This window comes from Nomascus leucogenys, chromosome 15 (assembly GCF_006542625.1).
Source record: "Nomascus leucogenys isolate Asia chromosome 15, Asia_NLE_v1, whole genome shotgun sequence".
NCBI lineage: Eukaryota > Metazoa > Chordata > Mammalia > Primates > Hylobatidae > Nomascus > Nomascus leucogenys.
In genome coordinates, this window is record NC_044395.1 from 19,621,822 (window position 1) to 19,647,053 (window position 25,232).

The window sequence follows — 25,232 nt, forward strand, 5'->3', positions numbered from 1 at the left end:
TTATAGAGAGAGCAAAGTACATTTAAAGAAAGTCTCATCAAATCAGAATGTCTTTCTAATATTTTTTTTTAATTGGTTGCTACTGTAGTGTGACCTAAAGCCTCCTGGTATTTAACCCTCTGTGCAACTTCGACTAATGAACAAATTTTGTCTGCTATAGCAGTCTTGCTAAATGTCTTTTACGGGGTTTAAAAAAATTTACAGTGTATTATGAAAACCTCAGATCCCTCGACCTAATTGATTGGCTGTTGGTGATGCCATGTCTATAACTGTAATGTTCTTTAAGTGTACAGACCTAACTATTTTTCTTATTTTTATATAGCAGTTCCATTTTATAATGACATTAAGCCATTCTGAGTGATACATTTCTGGGCAGTTATTGCACTTGGGTAGAAAGTATCATCTGGCTTTTGGCCTCGTGCCTTACAACACCAACCGAGGCGTAAAATGATCCCCCAGAAAATGTACTAGGCTTTACCTCATTACTTAAAAATAAATCTTGGAGGCTGGTTCTGTTTCAGAAAAAGGTTTGGTGGGTTATAACATTTGATTTATGAACATAATTAAAATATAAATGATGAGCTCTGGGCTAGTCAGTCAGCCATCTGGATTGTTCGGTATTTTGACATATTCATATCGTAGTTAGGCTCTTCAATGGAAAATTTTATGTCCCTTAGTTCTAGAGGTGCCAGTGGAATCCCAGGGTTTCTATTCCACCTGTTGAGAATGCTTAAGTTTCTCTTTCAGGACAAAGAAAGGGGAACAGAATTTCTTTTTAAGTTTCCATCACTCAGGGATAGATCTCGGCACATAGACCTTCTATAATATTTGATTCCTAGACTGGGCGAGAGGATAGCTCATCTGCCCGTGGTCAGATAATATGCCTATAAATACTGCATGTGTCAACAGAGGGGAACATTTTTCTGTATAATGCAAGCAAGACTAATGCTTACCTTTTCAGCCAGCTATTACGGTAACTGTGGCAGCTGTAGCCATAAGTAGATAGTAGATGTTTCTCCAGAACTTAAAGAGTAAATTGGGAAAATCAGTTATCAAAACTGAAGGTGTATTTTCTATGATTTAGTAAATGGTTTTTAAAATAAATTTCAGGTATAACAAATCCTTAGCTTGTTCTTCCTAATTTATGTGAATAATTGACAACTGATAAACAGCTCATTAGGAACATAAAAAAGCATTTAACTAAAACTCAGTGCTACTGAAGAAGCAGGGTGGATTAAGTTTTTCAACACTGTCTTATTATTGATGGAAGTTGAGCATGTAAAATCCTTAGTGCACTGTGCTGAAAAATATGCCCTCTCTGTTTGCTTGTAAATTACATTAAGGAAAAAAGAAGAAAAACAAAATCCTTCCACATAGGCCAGCAAGCATTCTGCTTCTTCTTAATTAATGGCCAAAGTCAGCAGTGCACGAAAAATGTAGCCTTTCCGTAGATCAGAGATTAACCTATAAGCAGATGTTACATTTCAGCCCAAATTTTGGGCTTTAAATTTAGCCTCACCCAGAACGGTTCATGGGTAAGAATGATAGAGGTCCCCTAACTCGGAACTCTATATAAAGTGCTGCTGTTTCTGGGTATGAACTATGAGGTAGCAGGTCTTTTGTTTTCTGTGTGTCCAGTGTGATAACCTTCTTTCATTTTTTTGTATCTTTTTTAAAAACTAAACTTCACTAACTAGTGTGTGTGTGTGTGTGTGTTGCACAGCCAGAAACAATAAACCCACACCTGATGCCCAGCGGTTGTAGTTAGCCTAATATGTGGCCTCTGTCTCTAAAAGGGGATGCCCAGGAGCTCTTGAACCACCCAGTGCTGGTTCAAGGTCATCCTGTTTATCCTTTACAAGCATTTCTGCTTTTCTTCGATGACTGCCTTCCCGACCCAGTTATCAGTATCTGGAAACCTCAACACCATTTTGCTCTTAAACATTTTCTTTGCCAACGTGTCCGAGAATAGAACTGTCTAACTTGCAAGGGTCAGCTGGAGCTTCTGGGCTTGTTAACTTTACGTTCTCTGGCAAGAGACTTAGCTTCTCAGAAAGCACTACCAATTCACAGTATGCAGTGCACACTGGTGGGTGAACAAGGGGGCTCTCTTAAAAGGTTTTGAATGTCATGTAATTTTTAGAGACATGAGAGAAAGATTTCTGATAGGAAAGAGACTATAAGAATGCGTCTAGAAAGCAGCCATCCCTGGTGAGGACTTCCTTGTGCAGCTTATATAGCTGTGTACAGGATGAGATTGGTTGAGCCTTGCCTTAATATTTCTATCTTCTCCCTTATTCCATAGGATGAATGTTAATGAGATAACCACAGCTTGTAAAAGGCCAAGGGGCTGTTGTTTAGGTGGTATGATTGTCTGAGAAAGTAAAACTATGGTAATTGTTTTGACCTTTTAGCCAACCGATGTCTTGCCCTCTCACATTTATTACTCTTGGGTACATTTCCAAAAATGTGCATTTACAGAGCCACAGAATTAAATGAGAAAACTGATTTAGGGATTAATAGCTTGTTAGTTCAGCACAGAAAAAAAAAATCTCCTAATTCCATTCAGATTTTATTTGTTAATGTATATGTATCTATGTTCATTCCAACTTCTGTAGCTTCCCTCCCTATTCCCTGGACCTTCCATTATTCAGCCCTCATAGCCATATCCCCATGCTGACAAATACAGTTTTAAGTAGCTGGTGGAAATAAGAATACTTGTATCTCCTTCCTAAGTACCTCACTTCATTAGGAAGCTATACCTGGCTTTAATTATGGATTGCCATTGGAAATGCACTTATGAATCAGAAATCTATCCCAACGTACACTTACTGGGCTGTCTCTCTCTCTATGATCTTGGATGAGCTACTTCAGTCTGTGGGTACCAGAGTTCCCATCCCTAAAACTAGGCTTATTCTACCACCAATGATGGTTCCTAGGAGAGTAGATCCTGAGTAAATGTCAGTATTTTTTCTTTTTAATGTTTACACTGAGATGTCAAAGAGTTTTCACTGGGAGGGCTCCCAAAATGTCCCAGTTGTTTTTTCTTAAAGTCATTTGAGTGGAATTCAGAAGTTCTGCCTTTCCCATTTGAAAACAAGAACATAGAAGAGGCAAACTTATTAACATGCAGCGTCACAACATATTGTCACATAGTAATATATGATATATGATAAAATGTATCAATTCTGAGCACCACAAATATCTATGGCTTCACCTCAGCATGAAGGCAAATGAGTTTCCTTTAGCTTGAGTGAGTTTGGAGATAAACTTCAGTGTAACAAAATGTATTTCACAGGAAATGTTTGATGTGACGCAGTTGGCTTATGAGTCTCTTATCTATTTGCGGTTCACTCCTTAGAGTTATTAGTCAATTTAATTTGAGCAAATGCCAGGATTACCAACTAATTAGAAGGGTGTTACTGAAGGCATCGGATGGGAGAGAGTAAGTGCTGGTACTGTGGTTTTGAGGCAGTGTGTGAGTCTGATTTTGCCTGATGATATCATTTGCTAAACATTATACTTTGTGTTGTTGTCACACAGATAAGCCTCAAGTGCATATTCAGATGACTTATCCTCTACAAGGCCTAACCCGGGAAGGGGACGCGCTTGAGTTAACATGTGAAGCCATCGGGAAGCCCCAGTAAGTTCTGAAGGCCAAGGTTGGCAGAGGGTCATGCGCAGTAAATGTCACAACACAGACATGTGCATTCACCAGTCCTTGGCCTGTCACCTGTCTCCTGCTGCAAAGGATGGATGGTTTTTCAGGAACTAAAGAATATTCAGTGAGAGGGGAAATAAATATCCATAGTTCTTAATGGTCAGGACTGGGAGAAAAATTAAATGCCCACTAAGATTGAAATCTCAGCTAATTCTATTTTATTATCATCAACATGATTGTCAGGACTATTTTCTCTCTCACACACAAAAATAATCCTAATAAATTCTTGGTGTCCCTACAATCTAATGATATATCTGCCACCTTTTGTGTTAATGTCTAAGCTGCTAGAAAGATGGTTTTAAGACTTACGTTAAGCTGCTATGTTTAGGGCCAGCTGTAGGCAAATGAATTTGCCCTACCTTTAATTTTGCATCTTCTTCCCTCAAAGGAAAGTGTCATTCATACTTGACTCCCAGAAATATTTTTGTTAGTAAGGAAAAGCTCAGGAACTTTTCTTAAGGAGGATATATATGCCACTTCATAAGAGAAAAAGAAGAAACAACTAAGACTCTTATTTTATTGAAAGTATAAAGGAGCCACTTGAGTTGCCCTGTGAAATGATCCAAAGTGAATTAGAGGAACTACATATATCATCACTAATAGAACAAAAAAAGCCACACAGTGGTACCACTTTAACTATTATTCAGTTTACTTAGTGGGCAGGGGACACTTCTTTTGTGTTTCTAGTAAAGATTGTTTTTAACTGTTTCTTAGGGGAATAAAACAAGTTGAGGATTCATGAAATGGAATAATAGGTCAATGTTGGGATTAAGGACACTCAAACTTTAGCGGTACCCAACAAAAAACAGCATTGAGCTCCCTCTGCTGTCCCCGTAGTATGATTTTTTTTTTCCCTCAAAGAGTTTTGCTAGCCAGCATCATCACAGTTTTCATATAAAGAATTCAGAGCATCTTAACAAAGCTTCCCCAGATATCTCTGGAAAGAAGCCTCCCTATTTTACCTAAGGAGTGATCTATGACAAGAGACCAGAAAGCCAAAGGGGGCTCTGGCTGCTGTTGGTTCTCTCTTCTCATTTCAGCCCTCCCTATCTTTGTGCTTACCTCTCCATGTGCTGGAATTTCCTTCCCTCTGTGCTAACCATGTGGAGTTTTAAATGACCTTTAGGAGGTGGAAAGTGGTCTTGGTTCAGTTTCACTTTCCCTCTGGTGTTCCCAAGTTATTTGGTTTTGAATGCTTCAAGCTTCAGCAGAGTGATCTTTTTCTCTTTTGAGCACTGCCAAAGATTCAGATCTTTCTTTTTGTAAACAGTTTGAATTATTCCCTAATTAGCAGCTTTCTTCCAAAATAATCTAATGGAGGAAGAAAAAAAAATTCTCAGAGGCCTCTTGCCGCTTGCAATACCCGTGCTCGGCCACATTAACCACAGTTACAGTCTATGGCTTGCTAACCTATACTTTGTTTTTGTATTTTTCCCCTGAAGAAGGTACTGCGTTCAATTGAATGTGCCACGGGGACAGTAAATTACATGTTTCCTTCAGGACATTTATGCCAGAGAAGGGATTTGTTTGTTCCTTTCAAATAGGAACTAGTATATGGTTGTGTGAGCAAGCTCACATTACTACTATCCCTTCTAGCATATGACCTATTTATTTTCTCAAGAAATTGCATACAATAAAAATGGTAATTTAACTTGCCATTAAATGTTGTGAATATTCTCAGCACTTACCCCTACTGATCGTTTCAGCTGTCAAGCAGCAGGACATTAGGTCTGATTGCCAGGCAGGCCCATTTGCCATTGCCTACAAGGAGGACATATGCAGTACTAATTTTTAAATAATTTACTGGGTTGTGATGACAAACCCATGTGTAATTAAAGAAAAATTGTAACTTCACATCCCATTTGAAAATTGGAATGCTACTTGACAGGGCTAACTTGAGGATCCGTTCGTCATTAAGCATGGGTCTCTTGTCGTGTCACTGCTCCTAGAGGCAGCTGTAGGAACTGGAAGGAAGTCACTTGTGCGCTGGATCTCTGTTGTCCTTCCTTCAAAATGAAAGTTTTCAGGCACAATTCTAACTGGCCTCAACTTTATAGGAGGTCAAGGGAAGCGCCTTGAAGAATGGAAGTTTTCAAATGATACTTGGTGTGTATGCATTTTTAGCTTTGGCAAATCTTATGAAATTTGCTTTTTCCTGATGGATACAAATGTGGCACTTTAAATCACTAAAACAAACTTGTCTCTGATGAGCAAATGCCCTGGGCCCTAAGGGATCCATGTGGAATGCATTCCGTGGTGATTAGCCTGAGAACCCTACCCACGAGCTTGGGGGACTGCAGGTGCACACACAGGGAAAGTTCTCGCAATATGCAGGCCTTGGAGAGCCAGTAAAGAAAGCAATTTGCCAAGGAACAGGTAGACATGGTGGACTAGGGCATCAGAGACAGGAGTGGCATTCTGGATAGGGGGAGGCAGGTTATGGGGAGGGGTTAAAGGGAAGAGGAAATGATTACATCTTTCCAGAATCAAAGGTGGTTTTTCAAACAGAGGCCCAGGAAAAGCACTATTCATATATAAAAGTCCATTCCTTTTGGTGAAACTCAAAATCCATTTAAATATCACAAGAGGCTTCTAAACAAGTCTTGGTGTGTTAGTAACCATCAGATGAATGCATGTATCACTAGCCAAGAACTTGATTTCTTTCCTAATTAATGAGATGTTAACAATGGGTGAGCTCTGTCCTGCCTGAATTGGTGTGAAACCGCACAGCAGGGCATAAAAATAGGGCACACTGTTTTATTTGTTGATTTGTCGAAGATGAATTGGAAATAATGAGACTCCTGCTTGTGGTCTGTTCAAAGTTGTTCAACACCTGATCATGTTTAAAAGAAAAAAAATTGTATACCAAACAGATTTTTGGAGACTTCACAGTTGTAATTCTGTGAACTTAAAATATCTCCAGTAGATCCTCATTAATTGTGTCACCCTGCATGTGATTCATTTAATGCGTGGGTGAGCAGTTTGATGCAATGGGAAATGATAATGTGACTTGTCTTCCTCCCCTTCCCCCTGCAGGCCTGTGATGGTAACTTGGGTGAGAGTCGATGATGAAATGCCTCAGCACGCCGTACTGTCTGGGCCCAACCTGTTCATCAATAACCTAAACAAAACAGATAATGGTACATACCGCTGTGAAGCTTCAAACGTAGTGGGGAAAGCTCACTCGGATTATATGCTGTATGTATACGGTACGTGAGAAGATAAAATGCTCTTCTACTAGAGTCAGTCACATGGAGCTGCTACTTGTGATTTACTCCCAAAGCTTTTGGTCAAGTTGAAAATCAAAAACCAGTTGGTTTCCTTCTAGAACTTAAAGAAGCCTGGCCTGAGGTGGACCCTAGTGTCTCCACCTGGGATAGTGACTTTTCTTCTCTCCCTCTAATCGTGGGTGTTTCTACTAGATCACAGTCTTTGGTCGTGCTGAGAAGGAAAGCTGTGTCCTCAGGCACAAGCCATGGAGATTATGTTAGAAGTAATGACTGAAACATTCAACCTTACCAATTAGTGGCTTTTCAGCTCAGAAAGTTTATTCCCAGTGGTATTTTCCTGTGATACCTGGGCTAGCTTTCTCCTGCTTTGATGAGCAGAACTACTCTATTTTCAGCATGAAGCTATTAAATTCCAAAAGATGTCGTAAGCCAGTAAATACTCAGAACAAATACAAGGTCCTTTGTAGCTACATGAACCACCTGTAGCTACTGCTTCGGAACAAAAGCTTTTTTAAAAAGTGTGTCTGTTTTGTTAATATCATTTTAAAGGATTATTAAAACATCATGAATTTTATTCTCTAGTCAACAGATATTTATTGAGCATCTACTACATTTCAGGCATCTTAAACTTACTTCCTGTTTATAACTTACTGTTGATTTTGCAAATGGTGAATATTTTCTATTTAGTTGAGATGTGCACCTCCTCTCTAGTTTTATAATATCAAATTAAGTCTCTTCTGTTCAATTGAAGCCTCATATGCCAGAAGATAGCCATGAACTGACATGACAAAGAATGAGTAACCAGAGGCATCGGCATTTCAATGTGTCATAAATATTTGAATATGTGTGTGTGTGAAGGGGGCATCTTTTTCTTTATGTTAGCAGTGTAAATAATCCAAGTATAAGTGTATATGAATGAATGTTTAGATACACATAAATTATACCTATGAAATATCCACACCACAGTGTCTTAGAACCAGGGTACTTTCCTTATGAAGAAAATAGGAGTGGCAGTCTTTTTAATCATATAGAAGCATGCTTTACACCGTATCTGCATAGATATTAAAATATAATCCTTAGCCTATACCTGAGGTTTTTTTCCTAGCATAATGCAAAATTAAAAGATCACATCTAATCACCTTATCTGTAGACTTCTAAGTATGTTTTATCTTTACGCACTACCAGTGTTGTCTGTGGTTGTATTATGTCTGTTCACACATAATAACATTAATTCTCCCAGTAGTTAAGGAAATCCACGTGAAGCAAACAGCTTTTCTACGTAGGTGAGAGGGGACACAGCATGGCCCATTTTCAGCTGGCGATTTGCAGAGCCACCTCTTTCCACAGACTGCTTGGCGGGGGTGAAAAGTACATTCCTCCCTTTTTCTGCATGTGCTCTCTTCACAAAAGGGCCTGTGCCTCATGGGAGTCCCCGACATTGCTGTTGCCCGGGTTTACTGGCTTTCAGTCCAGCTCTTTACAAACTGCAGATTATAAAAAGCAGTGACAAATTTCCATTAGTCTGTTATGTGATTCCTTGACTCAGAACACTAAATTATCTGGAAAAACAGTTTTGATTTATTGTACTTACTGCCCCTACATTTCAAGAGAAGAAATATTTTGTGGGTTTGATGGACAGATATATTTGAATAATTTTGGATAGTAGTTTATAGCTAGCATTTATTTAGTGCTCACTTTATTTATACCATACCCTATGGTAACGATTTTACATGCATGGTCTCCTTTAATCTCCACAATAACACCAGGAGGCAGGCATTATCATGATCCCATTTTACAGATGATAAACTGAAGCTCAGAAAGGTCGTACAGTTATCCCCAACTTCACCAGGTTTCTAAATGTGTTTTAGAACCAAAATACTTTGGCTCTAAAGTCCACAACAAAGTTTGTCGGTCTTTGTATATTCCCTTATTCTCACTGCTTTCCAATAGAACAATCCCCTTCAATATGAGATGATCCTTTTAGAATTAACTGTCTGGGCCAGAGTGCATTATTTGAAAACCAAGAAATATAGGGATCCACCTGTTTAAGGCAGACACAACTACATACACATGTCTCCCTAATCCAAGATGGTACACCTATCCTTGTCTAGGGATTTACTAGATCTGTAATATACTACCTACCTCTCCTAATCAGTCCTAGTAACAATACTTGGGATGACAGATGAGAATGTTAGCCTAAGGTATTACTAGTCTATTAACAAAATACTCTAGCAGTTTGGGAAGGTGTTGAGTAGATTTTCTTTCCAAAGCTGATTTGTTGTATTACTACTATAATTTTGGAAGTATTTTATGAACTAAAAGTTAGCAAGCCCCCATAAAGTTTAACTCTCTGGAAGCAACTTCTACACATGAAGAATCTAGCTGGTTAGTGCCTGAGCCCCAATTGGTTTTGTTCTTTTAGCCTCTATGTGTCAAACACAGCTCATTAACTCCAACTCTGTACTTTCTTAAATAGTGGCCTCACATTGCTCTTATTGCTAGAAATGATCTAAGCACTGAGGTTATTATACCTGTTAAAGGAATCTAATTCTTTCAGGTCACTTTAGCCAGATGTGAAGGACAACAGTTGCCCCAGTCATGATAAAGATAATTGAAAGTGTGTGATTTGCACAAAATGGGAGGGACTGATGACCTTTCTCTGAAGTCTGTGCCTTCATTAGGTCCACTCCTTGGTTCATAATCATATTTTCAAATCACCTTCAGATCTACTCTTATTGTATTGTGAACATCACACACTTTATGTCAATACTTTTAGAATAGGTGCAGAAATAGGATTATAGGCCGGGCATAGTGGCTCATGCCTGTAATCCCGGCACTTTGGGAGGCCGAGGTGGGCAGATCACAAGGTCGGGAGTTTAAGACCAGCCTGGCCAATATGGTGAAACCCCATCTCTACTAAAAAAAAAGAAATTACAAAAATTAGCCAGGTTTGGTGGCGCATGCCTATAGTCCCAGCTACTCGGGAGGCTGAGGCAGAAGAATTGCTTGAACCTGGGAAGTGGAGATTGTGGTGAGCTGAGATCATGCCACTGCACTCCAGCCTGGGCAACAAAGCAAGACTCCATCTAAAAAAAAAAAAAAAAACAGGATTATAGTATATCAGGGGAACTCTCCCAGGAACAAATGTTCCTTTTCAGTGGTAGATATAGTAATTCAAGCAAAACAGAAAAATCACATTAACTGACCCTGTGCTGGGCAGCAGGCACCTCTCTGGATATAGTTTAGTTGTGTAGTGGAGGGAGCGGGACGTCTTTAGTGCTGGGCTCAGGGGTCAGTGCACTTGGTTCATTTATATCTGCACTGGCACCTGCAGCAGGTGTGTAGGTGCATCCAAATGAGTTTCCAGGTCACAAAATGCTTCCCCACCTGTGGCCTCCATAAAAAGTGTGAAGGAGCAAGACTGAACATATGGCCTGAATCACTGCATTTCTCATTCTGCCTTTCTTTTAAAAAGGTAGTTTAAAATCACTAACTTAACCATTTTTACTTCTTGGAGGAGAATGAGATTTTTTTTAAATGACATCGTTTTTTGCACTCATGTGGGGCTGCTTTAAATGAAAGTGTAAACTGCTTGCATCCCCAACTTAAAGGAAGGGAGCCTCCCATCGAACAGAACAGTTGATTCTTCTCTGTTAATTTCATCCAAGTGTGTTTGTGTGAGAGAAGCAATTTGTGAGGAAAATTAAAACTTCAGATTGTTGATCGATGGTAGGAATCATTTTACGTAGACTTTGCAATCAAGCACCAAAATAATATTTTTATAAACTTTTGGGAAGTTGCACCAAGCCCAATAAAGGTGCAGTATATAATTAAAGTTTTGATGTATTAATTAGACAATCTGAGAGCTCACTTGAAGATAAAAGGACACCAGATGTGTCAGGGAGAAAAAGTTGATGTGCTTTAGATAAAATTTAAAATCAAAAGCTTTCAAATCATCTTATGCTCTATTATAGCAGAATGATTGCTTAGTTCAAAGTCTTGCTGACAATTTAACACATTCAGTTTGATCATTTGGGCTTAGATTTTTTTTTTCTCTTTCATATTTGCCCTTCCCTTGTCTCCAAATAATTTTTGAGATGATAGAAGAATATACAGTATATCAAATATCCAACAGAGGGTTCCCTATCAGGTTCCTGGCTTTGAAGGTCGAGTCTCATTTATATTTAGTTCTCTTGTTGACAAGATGGAAAACGTTCTTTCAGTTTTATCACTGTAGTCTACTTAGGTCAAGCTTTTAATATGAGCAAAGGCAACTTATTAATATTTATAAGTTGTAAAATTTATTGACTTTTAAAAAATAAAATCTCAGTAAAATCTCACATGCCTGGAACTTGATATTTAGTGGTGACATTCTCTCTTCTTTGTATTTATTATGAGTATAGAAGTAGTTTTACTTCCTGCTGGGTTGTATTGATGGAGAATAATGAAGTTAACAGTCACAGAGAGCAAGTGTGCAGGGGCACACTCATCCTTGGCTGATATGAGCCCCCTAATAGAGCAGCGCCACCTCCTCCTCCCCCTTCCTCCCATCTGTAAAAGCTGAAACGAAATGACAACCATTGTACCCTCTTGGTACTGAGTTGATTTAACCTCACCTTTGAAATCTGGTAGGGAAGAGGGGTGTCGTATGTTTTGATTTTTCCTCCCCTCTCTTCGCATCTCCTCATCCCTAATTCACTTCATTAATGAAAATTCTCTTTTCTTCTTTTCTCAGCTCTTCCAACTCAGGCTTTGGGATATAATTACAAGACATAAACCTTGCAGGGAAAGAACTTTTGGTTTTAAAGGGGGAAGCCATCAAACAAACATCTCAATGTCCTCATGCCTTTGCTTTGTCATTACTGGTCATTGTTGTGTTCAGCATTGTGGGTTTGATTTTCCTTTTTTTTTCTATCCAGATCCCCCCACAACTATCCCTCCTCCCACAACAACCACCACCACCACCACCACCACCACCACCACCACCACCATCCTTACCATCATCACAGGTATGGTACCTTCATTACCATTGAAAATGTCCTGAATGTATATTGTCTTTCTGGTATGTATAAAAAGAAGCCGAAAAGTTCCCTTTAAATCCTTGGAATTTAATTGTTCCTTTATTTTGGAACTCTAATGACATTAGATACTATGTTCTTAAGTTGAATCTTAAGGACCTCAGAAACATCCAAGCATTTAACAGTACGTCAGATATTTTGCAGCTTATGCATAAAAGAATTCTTTTTTAAGCATCACTATTCAAAGCAAAATGCTAGGGAAAATGGCAGCTGGCTACTAGAGAAAACGCCTATAGCTTCTGCTTAGCCATGTTTGATGAAATGGTAAGTACTGTGGCTTTCAATCTTGTCTCTGTCTTAGTTTCATCTCAGTCCATGTAAGGGAAAATATACACACCTAACTTCAATGTGCCTATTTGGGCCATGCTACTAAATGCATAGTCATCCTTCCTGCTCCAGAGAGTACCCGCTGACAGTGTTACTACCTGTTTGTGTTGCCTAGGTAGTCACAAGAGATCAGAGGGAGTCACTGTCTTTTCCATGCTGAGCACTCGTGTGCCCCTCCCTGCCCTCGGTCACATATTGGAGGAGTGGAAGAGGCAGCCACTGTGGTTCTAACTCTGCGGCTTTATCTTTTTGGACTGTCTGAAACTCTTATTCAGCATGAGTTTTACTGTCTCTTGTTTCTGTCACTGAGGGAGGTGGCATGGCATCCAGCCCTTCCTGGCATCCAGTGGCTCTCTCATACTGCTTAATGTGGCTTGTCTGGGAGCCATGGGGTTTCTTCTGCCTACCTAAGTAGGAAAGCTTCTGGCCACACTATGTCCACTTGACATGAAGGATTTCCCTAGATAAGGCCTTCCCAACCTGTGTTTACAGGGACTTACCCCAAAAACATGTGAAAGTAATTATTCTGTGAGAAAAAAAATATCTCTTGAAAGAGTAACTTTTCTGCTGCATTTTGTTAGCTGGTGAGACTGCAAGGTATCTGAACCATGTGCCCTGGTACCCAACCCTGTCTCTGGACTTCTTTATGAACACTGAGTATTTGACTCCCCACCCTTCGTGGTCAGCTCCTTTTTAGCACCCTAGATATCATTGCTATCCTTTTCATTGACATGCTAGAGACATTTCCAATTTTCATGGGTGTCAATAAGATAGAGATGATGAAAATTCAAAGTGTTCAAAGAAAGAGGAAGCCTCATCAGTTGATAGAATATACAACAGATTGTCTAATCTGAGTTTTCTTCACTTTTCTACCCATTACAGTGGAAAAAGAGAACCCTTAAGGAAGCCAGTGCTTCTCAACATTGGTTACAAAACCATCAGTGCCAGCACTTAATTTAAAATCTTCTGAAAATCCATCAGTTGGTTTTCATGTCTCACTCTAAATTCAGCTCCAACCAGGCTGCTTCCTAGATTCTTGTCTCTGTGTGTTTCTGTTTTGGCTGTTTGTTACTTCCTTCTGTAAACTTAAGTAAACTCAGTTTGTGGACCTAGTGAATTGATTCTTTCCATTTTCTATACCATTCACCAGCATATCAAAGATGCTTCTTCCTAACTCTGATTTCCAGAGTAACCGTGCTATCAACTTTTCATACTAAGAACTAGGTTTTCACCTTTTCACATTTCTCGCCTCCTACCCAGTTCGTAAGCCAAATTAGACTCGTACTCTTGTGAAGTGCCCTTTAGATATTAGTGTGAAATATATTGCCTAATTCTCCATTGCCCTACATATATTAACCCTTTAAGAAAATATATCAGCAGTCTATTTTATCTTTGCAGAACTTGCCCAGGTATGAGCCAGCATTTATTACCACTCATTCTAGAAGGTGCCAGCTAGGTAGCTATCCAGGTTTACATTTTAAGGCAGTCGAGACCTTATTCACGTGGTATATAAACACCACATTTCTCTTTTATATGGAACAACACTTTTCATTTGCAGCTGGCCTTCTCACTAGCTTATGCTTTTTTTTTTTAAAGACCTTTCTTAGCACTCGCTGAACTCCTCCCCCCTCACAATCAATCTCAACAACTCAGCAGAGTCGCTTCAGTTCACAGCACTTAATCCTTCACTCCAGACTGAAGCTAATCTTATGTCCTCAAACAGCTACAACTCACTGTTATCACAGTTCCGACTGCAGAGACTCCATTTAAGAGGAAATTTAAAAAATAAACAATGCTCTATTTCTGTCCACATCAAAGGTACCTCTAACAGAAACTTGTCTTTGCTTCTGTCTCTCTGCTACTGGCCTCTCAGCTCAAGGTAATGTAAGATGATCTCATAGATGAACTTTAGCCTCTTGATGTTAGCAGTTGAGTCCTCCGTGCACACAAAATACATTTGTGGTAATGAATGCCCAGAATCTCACTGGCACACCCAAGAGTAGTTAAACTAAAATTGCTACTAACACAACATTGTAGAATTTGTTGCCTTAATGGATGTGATCTTCTAGGCTTACTGTGTCTTAACAAGCAGTCTTATATATATTTATCTTGCCCAGAAAGTACACTTGTAGAATTTAACATTTGCTCCTTTCTCCAAACAGATTAAAGGTTATGCAGCTGAATGATTCCGTGTCCCATTTTAAAGGTCCAGGCTATCCCCTAGATTTAGATTAGTTCCTAAAAAATCTTCCAGACTGAATCCTGACACATGGATAGCTAAATTAATTTCCACTCCTCTTCTCTCTTGCACTGTTTGGTACATTACAGCCACCATTAGCCTTAAAAGCTGCAACAGCCAAATTCAGTGACAGTAACGTAAAGCCTGAGCTTAAAAAAAAAAAAAAAAAAAGAAGAAGAAGTCCACAGTCATCTATTTCTTTTCTCCCAGTCAAATGCAATAACTGAAACCCATTCCCTAGGTCAGGGTTTCATTACAAGAAAAATGTACACATGCAATAGAAAAATATTTTTAAACTCGAGAAGTCATAGTTGATTTCTGATTTCTCTGAAAGGAAGTGTTCCAGTGTTATCTTTTATCTTCCATAACCAGGATAATCAAATTGTTCCCCTTGTTAGGAAGGCAGACTGGCATTCTGTTCTGAGTCACCTGACTTCCTTGAAACATGTTAAAGCTTCATCGTGGAGACCCTTCAAAGAGAAGAATTATAAGCCAAATCTGACTCTGCTTTGCCCGCCCAGAATCATACCCCTCACGGGTGGGAGCACAGGGCGTTTTCTGCCTCCTGCTTACCCTACACGGAGCAGGTCTGGAGAGTTACACGTGAAGATACACATCTAAGCGTGGCCTTATCTAGGGAGAAATTTTTATAGTCTCTAAAGTACTGAAAGGAATACAAACAGTCCCTGATTTATGATAGTTCATCTTACAATTTTTTGACTTTAGGATGGTCTAAAAGCAATACGTATTTGACAGAAACTGTACCCATACAGCCTTTCCCTTTCAGTACAGTATTCAATAAATTCCATAAGATCTTCAACACCTTATAAAATAGGCTTTGTATTCGATGGTTTTACCCAACTATAGGCTAATGTAAGTGTCCTGTGCACGTTTAAGGGAGGCTATGCTAAGCTGTGATGTTTGGTAGGTTAGGTGTATCAGATGGATTTCCAGCTTACAATGTTTTCAACTTAGGGTGGGTTGATTGGGACATAGCCCCATTGAAAGTCAAGGAGCATCTGTATTTGATGTCAACTTGCCATATCAACTTGTTGTGGCTTTAAAACCATTAAGCCGTTACAGTATCATTAAAATTTTTTTCCAACTATAAAACAGTTTTAGATTGGGAGCCTTTCAGAGCCTCACTATGATTTGCCACGAGGTTCCTTGGAGTCTGTTTTCTTTCCTGTATATTGATATTCTGACCATATATTTCTGTTTCAACTATTGCTATTGGCAAGCCCCTGTTCCTTTTTTTTTATTGTGTCAAATTGTGCATGTGGTTTCATTCATGAAGATACATGCTGTCTTATGGAAGCATAAATTGCATAATTTAAATTGCCCCTGGAATCCTTTGTGAAAAGATGGAGACGGCCAGCCATTACCCCGGGTAAGAGTCCTTCACACAGATTCCTGTCAAAAACTAGAATAGAAGAAAAACCTGATGCCATGCTGGGGTGGTGGGGGGAGGTGGGGGAGTGTGAGTGAGTAGGGAGTGTTTGTTCTGTCTTGTTTTTAACTTTCTTTGTAATTAGTTGACTTTGTGTGTTAGGTGTACATAAACTTACCCATTTCTGTGATAGTGTTAGCCCCTGTCTTCCAGTTAGATCAAACTTTTTCCTGTAATCATCTCAGGAAAACATGTCCCTTCCTAGTTAGCGTGGCTGTTGTTTTGTTTCTACCTGGTTGTGCCTTGAGTTAGATGCTTGATGAGGAATATCATAGAAAGGACTCCACACTCAGTTTTAAATACCCTTAGCAACTTACAGAGAAAATTCAGGCTGGGAGGAGTTCAACCTGGAGGTCGCACTATACATGTGACTGTCATAAATTAAAAAATTAAAACCACCTTAGAATAAGAAATGAATAGCTATAGGGCCAAATTCTGAAACACATTAAAAAATCCTTTCATAAGAATGAAGTAGGTCATTTCTAAATGAGTTTTCCTCTTTTTAAAAGTATGTACCCAATTGAATATTTTGTGTTCCTAGGAAAAGAAAATAGCCAGGCTTTTCTTATTGGTATCTAAGTACTCAAAAACCAATATAGCTTGTAGCAAATGATTCCTACCCCCAGGCCCACATTATTACTTTTGGCTTTCATAGTCTGAAATCATAAGCTTTTGTTATGTGTAATGTGGATTGGATCACATAAATAAAGAAGGTGGGTATAGCCTTTATCCTTCAGTGATATTTATAGAATATGCCCAAGTGGGGAAACTTGACACCAGAGCACATGTTTTTAGTTCCTTAGGTACAAAGCAAAGAAGCACACCTGTCCTTAAGACTGAATCTATGTCATGACCATCTAAAATGATGATAGAGAGCTTTCCTCCAAATAGAGCTGGCTATTCCCCAGGGTCTTAGCCTAATGAATCCTACTCTTTGCTGTTGATATTTGCATGGTTCAAGAGCTGGTCTGCTTTTAGTTATGCACTCAACAAATACTGAGTGCCCATAATATGTACAGCACGATGCTAGTGCTTATGGAGACAAAATGCTCCCTAAACCCCTTATCATGTGGTTGCGAGAACAGGTTACACACACTGGAACCCAATAAGAGATCCTGTGCAATTGGGGTGATTCGATGGCACAGGCAGAAGGTGCCATAGATGCTGAGGAGAGTGTCATAGTGGACATCATTTGGTCTGTGCCATCAAAGAAGGGACAAAATGTGGATAAGAAAGGATGGCATTTTGGCAGTTACGCATGAAGGTCCAATGTTACTTCAAGCATCTATCTTCAATGTGTGTTTATTTTGCATGTATTTATGTTCCAGGCATAGATTAGGCCACTCTTGCTAGGAAATACACATCTTCATCCTAGAATGTTTACTAAATTGCCTCTTTTTCTAGAGTTGACATCTACTTCATTAAGATTATTTTTCATTCAGCATTTATTGAATATTCATCAAGTGTTATTGATATGCCAGTATGCCTAGTGACAAGAATATTTTGGGGGCACTAGTAAGTACTCATGAGCCACCTTTTACATAATAAGCCACCTTTTCAAGTTTTTACTCCAAAAAGTATGTGTCCATTTTTCTTCATACTGTCTTAAGTGTCTACATTTTTTTTTTTCTGATGATTGTAAACCTGTTACAAATAACGACATAGCTAACCAGCTTTTGACCTATATTGATTTAGGAGGGAATGAGAAAAGACTTGAATACTACAGTGATGGAGGCCACCTGACCCCACATTTTTTAAAAAATGAATGAGACATGTGATGCGAATGGAAAAGTTTTTAATGCCTCTATCATAATTTCAATAACTTTATGCTCTTTATTTTAAAAATAATCCTGGAGATAAAGATGTGACATGTTTTCATACTAAAGACCTATCAACAATGCAAACAAATAATACTGTGAATACAGGTTTCCCGGAATTAAAAAGTGATGTTTAGAGCTATCTTGGCAGTGAAAAATAAAAGACTTGACTGGAAGGACCCATCCCTCCCATACCTAACACAAAATTTGCCAAGACTTAAAAATGTGCTACAACTTATAGAGAGCTTCTTTCCTGTCTCCGTCACTACCCTCATGGCAACACCCTCTTCTTTTCCTTCCCTCCCCTCTGCCTTCCTCTTATCTGTACCCCTCTCCACTGAGCATTGACACACAACATGATATAGGAATTGTTTTTCTTGTCAAATGAAACCACTATACAGATTCCTATTATTTTGCAGAACATCTGGTTTGCAAATGAAAAGATCTCAGGGGCACAACAGCACTAGTGAACAATTCTGAAGAAGCTTTTAACAAAACTTGAAATTGCATATCCAAAAAAAAATCATCCCCCGTTGCTGCTGTTCTGTAGCACACAATCTCTTCACTCACAGGGGAGGTGACTTTCACAAGGAAGAGAGCTCTATCCTGGCTCTCCTATTTTGGCCTTTTAGTTTTTGTTCTGTTCCTATCCACTTCTCCCATCCTTAAGACAGGGGAGTTTGATTAAAACATAACATTGATGGAAAGAAAATTAGCCAGGAAACCAGGAGAAAATAAATTCCAGAGTTTAATTTTCCAGCAGTTATTTTTGTTTTCGATCGAGTTCAAATAACTTGAAAGAGAAGAAGAAAAAAAAAAACAACACCATATATTTAATATATATTGGCCAGCACAGCACAACTATGAAAATAAAATTGTCAGGGGAATTCCTTGCCTGCCCTAGTGTCTAGATTTAAAGCACCTCCATAACACAAACTGAAGGGGAATTCAATTAAGAAAACCCATTGGCTTCTTATTGACTTTAGTTAAGAAAATAAACTGGGAGAAAGTGTATTAAAATATGTCTAACTGCTTAGGATGCTTTCATTTAGGCTTATGACAATCAAAAATGAGAGAATTTAAATTTTTTACAATTAAGTTCTGGTTTTGAGTAGATTGTGGGTTATCACACCGTGCATTTTTTTAATGTACACCTTACTCAAACACACCCTAAAATGCAGGCTTGCAGTCTGCGCATTGTAAAGCAGGAGCACCACAGATCAATTGGGGGAAAAAAAATTTAAGGTGGTGAATTTAATTTTGTTCTAGGATTTTCATTTTCATTTATGGCACCCGTTGTGTTTGAGACCATGGACCATTTTATGGATTAGTTTTAAACCCCCAGTCTGTCACACTCAATGAACAATTCTAAGTTGGAGAGAATCCATATGAAAGGATTAGAATGTGCCACAGTGGAGCTTACACATGACTGTTTCAACTAAATATTGCCCAGCTGCCTCTCCTGCAGTAATTTTTTTTTTTTTGCTACTTAGTTAAATTGCTAGTGTCTCTAATTTCACACATTGTCAGAGCTTTTTTTATTTTGTAAATATACTGCAACAATAAATGTATGTGATGTTTCATTTATTCAAGATGGGGTCTAATAAACTGTAGGACTAGGAGACTAAGAAGAGAAGTCAATTTTGAGTAGAACGTGCATCTTTCAAATAATAGTGCTGGGCCCTTCTTTGGATACCTTGTTTGACTGTACTCATAAAATAGCCAGAGAGTGACTGTTAAGACCATACACACTTACTGGGTTTTCAAGAAGATGGGATTGTTTTTTCTTGGCCGTATAATATAAATGTACAATAAATTTGCTCTCTTTGTAATTAAAATTAAAATAAGAGACAGTAGCTCAGCTAGGCCTTTTAAATGTCTATATAACCCAACACCACCATAAGTCCAGCTCAATTTTTTGTGACCTGTTTTTCTCATAGGCTAGCTCAAAGATTTTGTTTTTTAAGGCAGCATCAAGATGAGGTTTTAAAAAGGCTTTGTTAGGGCAATTAGACATTTTCATTTTTCAAGCCGATTACAGCATTTATCACTTATATTGAAATTTTACTGTTTGCATTTTGCCTGTACACTTAGAATGTTACCCAACAATATGGTCACCACACAAGTTGATTCACAGGGTGTGTTTGCACATTTCTCCAGTTTTCTGATTAAGATACTCTAATAAATCCTGCCTCACAGAGTTGCACTCACTTCAGAGCCAGGGTGTCTGTGGTTTCTGCATGAAGTCATAACCCAATTACGAAGGAGAATTAGATTCTGTCATCGTGGTCTCCTGCAGGGAGCACAAAGTTACTTCTAAAGAATGTTTTCTTAATTCTTTACTTGAAAATAACCTCTGTTCAAGTAGCATACCAGATGCTCTTAGAGAAATGGAGTCACTGGACTCCCCAGACACACGGTCAATCTTGCCGTGAACTTTGTAGCCAGCCTGTGTTTCTCCTGCAGTCTGCTACCCCGTTGCTGCTCATGGTTTTGCCATTTCCAGGTGCAGTAATCGTGTGTTTGACTTGAACATGTGTTTGCTGTTAACCATTTTAGAATGTGTTTTTTCTTCTCAACATCCCCCTTTCCTCCCCTTTTGGGTGCAGTTGATGGATTTCCCATCCCCAGAATGGGGGGGGAAGCAAGATGCACTGTGGATTTTCCTTCATTTATTTTCTAGTACTCACCTAGGAGCAGACGCCTAGCTTCACTTGAATTTCATCTTAAAGCTGACATGATGTTGTGATGTAGGAAGACAGTAAATTGGGGTCACTGGTTAATGCTGATATTATTTTTGACGACTCTAACCCTTAGGTCTTACTCCACCCCCCGCCCTTCTTTCATTTGTACTTAATTATTTACCTGGTGAAAATATAGCATATGCCGGGCACGGTGGCTCATGCCTGTAATCACAGCACTTTGGGAGGCCGAGGTGGGTGGATCACCTGAGGTCTGGAGTTTGAGACCAGCCTGACCAACATGGAGAAGCCCCGTCTCTACTAAAAATACAAAATTAGCCAGGTGTGGTGGCGCATGCCAGTAATCCCACCTACTCATGAGGCTGAGGCAGGAGAATCACTTGAACGCAGGAGCCGGAGGTTGCGGTGAGCCGAGATCATGCCATTGCACTCCAGCCTGGGCAACGAGAGCTAAACTCCATCTCAAAAAAAAAAATAAATAAATAAAAAAAAAAAAGCATACTAGAAGAGCTACTACAAAAATAATGAGCCAGAGTGTTGATTGCTTTTTTTGTAATTTTGGAAAGGAGCCAATGCCTATCTATAAACTGTATTAACATGCATATAAATGTTTCTGTACAAATGGGCATTTGATCCTGCCCCTCAAATTTAAAGTACCTAATGCTGCACTTGGATGTTTCAACTAAGGAAATGTGTCATCTGTGTCAGGAGAATCTGTGACAGAGTGTGTTTCAACTGTACAGTTTTCTGTATTTTTTTTTACTGCTATTTTATGCACACAGACTTGACTTGTAAGTATTTTGTTCTTATGCGGTATACTGTATGTTTCTCTTTCCTTCGTCTATTCGTCAGAAACTAAGCTATCAGTAATACTAAGCTGCATTGGCCTTTCAGACTTCTGGTTAATTCTGGCTCCTTAGAAGGGATCTAATTTTTGATGGTCTAGGATCCTCAGGAAAGCATGCCAACTGAAGGGGAACGCCGGTGTGAATTCATGTGTCATATTTATACATCAGAAGCACCAGGCTCATTTGCCCCCAAAAAAAGCTTCATATGAAGTTGCAGTGCATTTAAACATTGCCTGTGTTGAATCAAAAAGTCCCTTGGCATCTCCACAGCTCATGAAAGCAATTACCAGCTAAATAGCTGCATTCTACAAAAGGACAGTGAACTGCTTGCTTGCAGTTTAACTCAGAATCTTACTTCAACCACCACCGTTTGACTAGAGATAACTAGCTCCTGTCTCAGTATCACCATTCCTTTTTGCCAGCAATGAGTCGTAGAAGGAATGTGCCTGGGAAGTTTAGAACTCAAAATGAAAGTATGGCCAGATGGGTTGACATTGGAATGAGGTTGACTGGAAGAGTGGTGATAAAATGACTCTGGAAAAAGAATGTCACCCTGATTCCACTTCCCCTGTAGCCAAAAATAAAGAGAAAATTCCTTGAGCTCCTTGGAGGAATTTCTTGTGAACAGGAGCAAGTACAGCAAGTTTGGCTTAGAAGCCTGGTAGAAGAAGGAGAAAACTTGAACAGCATCAGAAATAGAAGAAGAAAAAGACAAAATACATTTCCTTCCACAGCAAGTTCATCTAGCAATGGAAAAAGAAAAAACAAAAACAAACAAAAAAGAAACTGCACTCTCTGCTAATCCAGCCGTGAAAGCAGGACTCCCAGCCCCTCAGAACGGTGAACATGGTTCTGAATTGTGAGCGAAAGGATGGCTGGATACTTAAATTTTTGGAATGTCATATGATTAGAAGTGGCATTTGGCAGATTGTGTGAACTTGGGTGTTTTCATGAAAGGCTTCTGCTCTTGGATTTTAACATGAAGAGCTTTAGAGTGAAGAATGGATGTGTGTGTGTGTGCGTGTGTGTGTGTATAGAAACTAATCTGTGAAAACCTTGAACATGTTCATTGCCATGGCCTCCCAGTTAATTGAACTTTCCGGCTAAACTATGCTGAAATAATACACTGGATGGAAAACTTAAACCTGTCTGTTCATCTACAGGCATCTGAACATAAGCAGTAAAAGGATCCTAAAAGCATGATTGATTCAATGATGCCTAACTGGCAGTCAAGAAGCTCAAGTGCCCGGGTGGGTTGGGTTAAAACAAAGGCAATGTTTGAATGTTATGAATCCATTGTTTAACCAGCCTTTCGACTGAGCTTTTCTGTCGCAGTCCTGAGCCTTGATGCTTTAAGAGCCATCTACCAGCCACTGAGTTTGCACTGGTGTTTCTCATCACTTTGCATGTCCACCTGACTATTGACTAGCAAATATATGTGTCCTGGCAAGACCCCCAGAACCAAAGAATTTACTGTTTTCCTCACTGGCTCGCAGCTTTGAGCTCAAGGCATGTCTTAAAACAGTGCAACTCACTTCAAATGCTTTTTGCTTTTCATTTATTATTGCTTGTCACGCGATGTTCTTTGAAAGCTTGCTCATATATTATCTGTTCCATTTTTTTCCATTTTCCCTTTTTTTGCATGCCGTTCCTCCTGTTTCTTCCCTTCCTCCAATCCTCTGTTCCCGTCTGTAGACACAACGGCGACGACAGAACCAGCAGTTCACGGTTGGTATCACATTACTGTTTATCTACTTTCTCAGCACTGCTGAGAGGCAAGGCAAGCCTGGGAAAAAGAGAAATGTAGTCTTCAAGGGAAATCATGTTTCAAGTAGACTGACCTCATAAATATACTATAATTTTTTAAGGTTTGAAAAGATGTCGAGTCTTGTCATTTCTGTTGTGAGTTCAGTAGCTAGTGGATGCAAGCTGAGATGAGACCTTCTCCCCACTGGGTGGCTGGAATTGTAGGAGTTTCAGTGGCACAGAGTCCTCCTTACTTACAAAACTCCACTAAACCCTGAAATACACGGGGCTTCAAACAGACGAGTATTTGCAGGCAAATTGTAACATCTGAATTAAAGGCCCAGTAGCTTTGTTTATATATAGGCCATGGTCCCAGGTAAATCTTGAAGAGGAGTCATTTGTGTCACTTAGTGAAGTTGAGATGGAAGGGGAGACCAGGGAAGAAGATTCCTGTTTAAAATCATGAGCTTCTGATGAGGAAGGTCATTGTTCTTCTTTGGAAAGGTCATGACTTTAATTATGTTGCTAATCATATTTACCCCATCACCCCTCACTGGTTCACTCCTAATCTCTATGTGTTCATATAACTTTATGCTCACATTTGGCAGAAAACCCCTCCAAACCGAGAATGATACCATATGTCAATTTTATCAGCATTAACTGGGACTTTAAATAAGTTACTGGTGTGTGTGTGGCTTGCAGGTAAAATAGTAATACGTTTTTAACCACAAAGTGATAAAAACTGAGTGAGTAAAGCTCAGGAGGGGCATCAGGAAATGTGATCTCTTTTTCCCCATCTCACCAATGACTTACTGGATTGGAATAAGTCTATTAACTTTTCTATGTCTCTCCAATCAGAAAATGAGACTCATGTTTCATCTGTATATTACTTTATTACTTAGCTCAAATCTAGCCCTGGCAAGACTGTGCTTAGAAAAGATATGTTAGTTTAAAACTGGGCTGAATTTTAATAATTGAATCCAAGGGAATTATTTGGTAAAGGGCCTACTTTAATCGCTTTGCCTGTTGTTGTACAGAGTGGAAATCTATCATTTAAATGACAAGAGGTGATCAGCCAACCCTGCCATGTTAATTCAACTTTTAGAGAAACATTTCTAAATGGCACAGACTGACTCACTTAGAGACCTACATTTGATAACTCACCAGTTGGAAAATCTCTAAGCTCTGTAGGAGCTGTCCTTGAAGGTCAGGCCTTCATGCTTGGCAGGTCACCCCATCTTTTGACTTTCCTATGATGAATTCTGAGAAAGCAAAACAAACTTATCCTTGGAGTGAATGGGGTGAGCAATATATCCTTCCTCACCCCATTCCTATTTCTTTCTGCCCTTTCTGGTCATTGGCACAATGGGAAAAGTTCATAAAATAACTTAAAGGGGCCAGGTATGCTGACAGTCATGAGAAATCAATTAGGTATAAAACTTCCACTTTCTAAGGTAATGCCCCATAGTGCTTGCTACATCTCAGGCATTGCAGTCCATTAAGCTCAGTTATTTGTAGGTTTCATCATTAATTGAGCACCTCCTGACTTTTATCGATTATTCTCAAAGGGTTATTTTAATGTAGTTAGAGAGATTTTATTCTATTCTTTTTAAGATACTTAAGTGTCTTTTTAAGATACTTTAAGTTTTGAGCTTACTATAATTAACTTCAAGGTAAAATGCAAGTTCGTCCAACCCATAGCCCATGGGCCACATGCAGCCCAGGACGGCTTTGAATGGGGCCCAACACAAATTCATAAACTTTCTTAAAACAGTATGAGATTGTTTTGTGATTTTTTTTTTTTTTTTTAGTTCATCAGCTGTCATTGTTAGTGTATTTAATGTGTGGCCCAAGAAAATTCTTCTTCCAATGTAGTCCAGGGAAGCTAAAAGATTGGACACCCCTGATATAATGTAACCATACAATTCCTAAATTCTGTGAGATCCTTGAAGAAATATTGATCATGTGTCTCCTAAAGCTCCAGAATTCTATTTTCTAGGTCCCTTCAATAAAATTCATGTTCTTACGTGACTCTAGTGGATGTAGGTCTCAGAGTTGGATAGGCTATTCGAAG

General features: G+C 39.1%; 1 protein-coding gene across 5 annotated transcripts in view; it reads left to right on the forward strand.

Annotated features, from left to right (window-relative positions):
* Positions 1 to 25,232, forward strand: part of CADM1 (cell adhesion molecule 1) — a 333,775-nt gene that overhangs the window by 285,850 nt on the left and 22,693 nt on the right. For 2 of the 5 annotated variants that reach the window (XM_004090551.3, XM_004090550.3), the window contains exons 6-9: positions 3,544 to 3,643; positions 6,758 to 6,930; positions 11,871 to 11,960; positions 23,108 to 23,140. In XM_004090551.3, coding sequence (XP_004090599.2) covers positions 3,544 to 3,643; positions 6,758 to 6,930; positions 11,871 to 11,960; positions 23,108 to 23,140 — 396 coding nt within the window. The remainder of the gene's footprint in view (positions 1 to 3,543; positions 3,644 to 6,757; positions 6,931 to 11,870; positions 11,961 to 23,107; positions 23,141 to 25,232) is intronic. The other 3 variants (XM_003253177.3, XM_012495962.2, XM_003253178.3) reach the window with 2 other exon arrangements.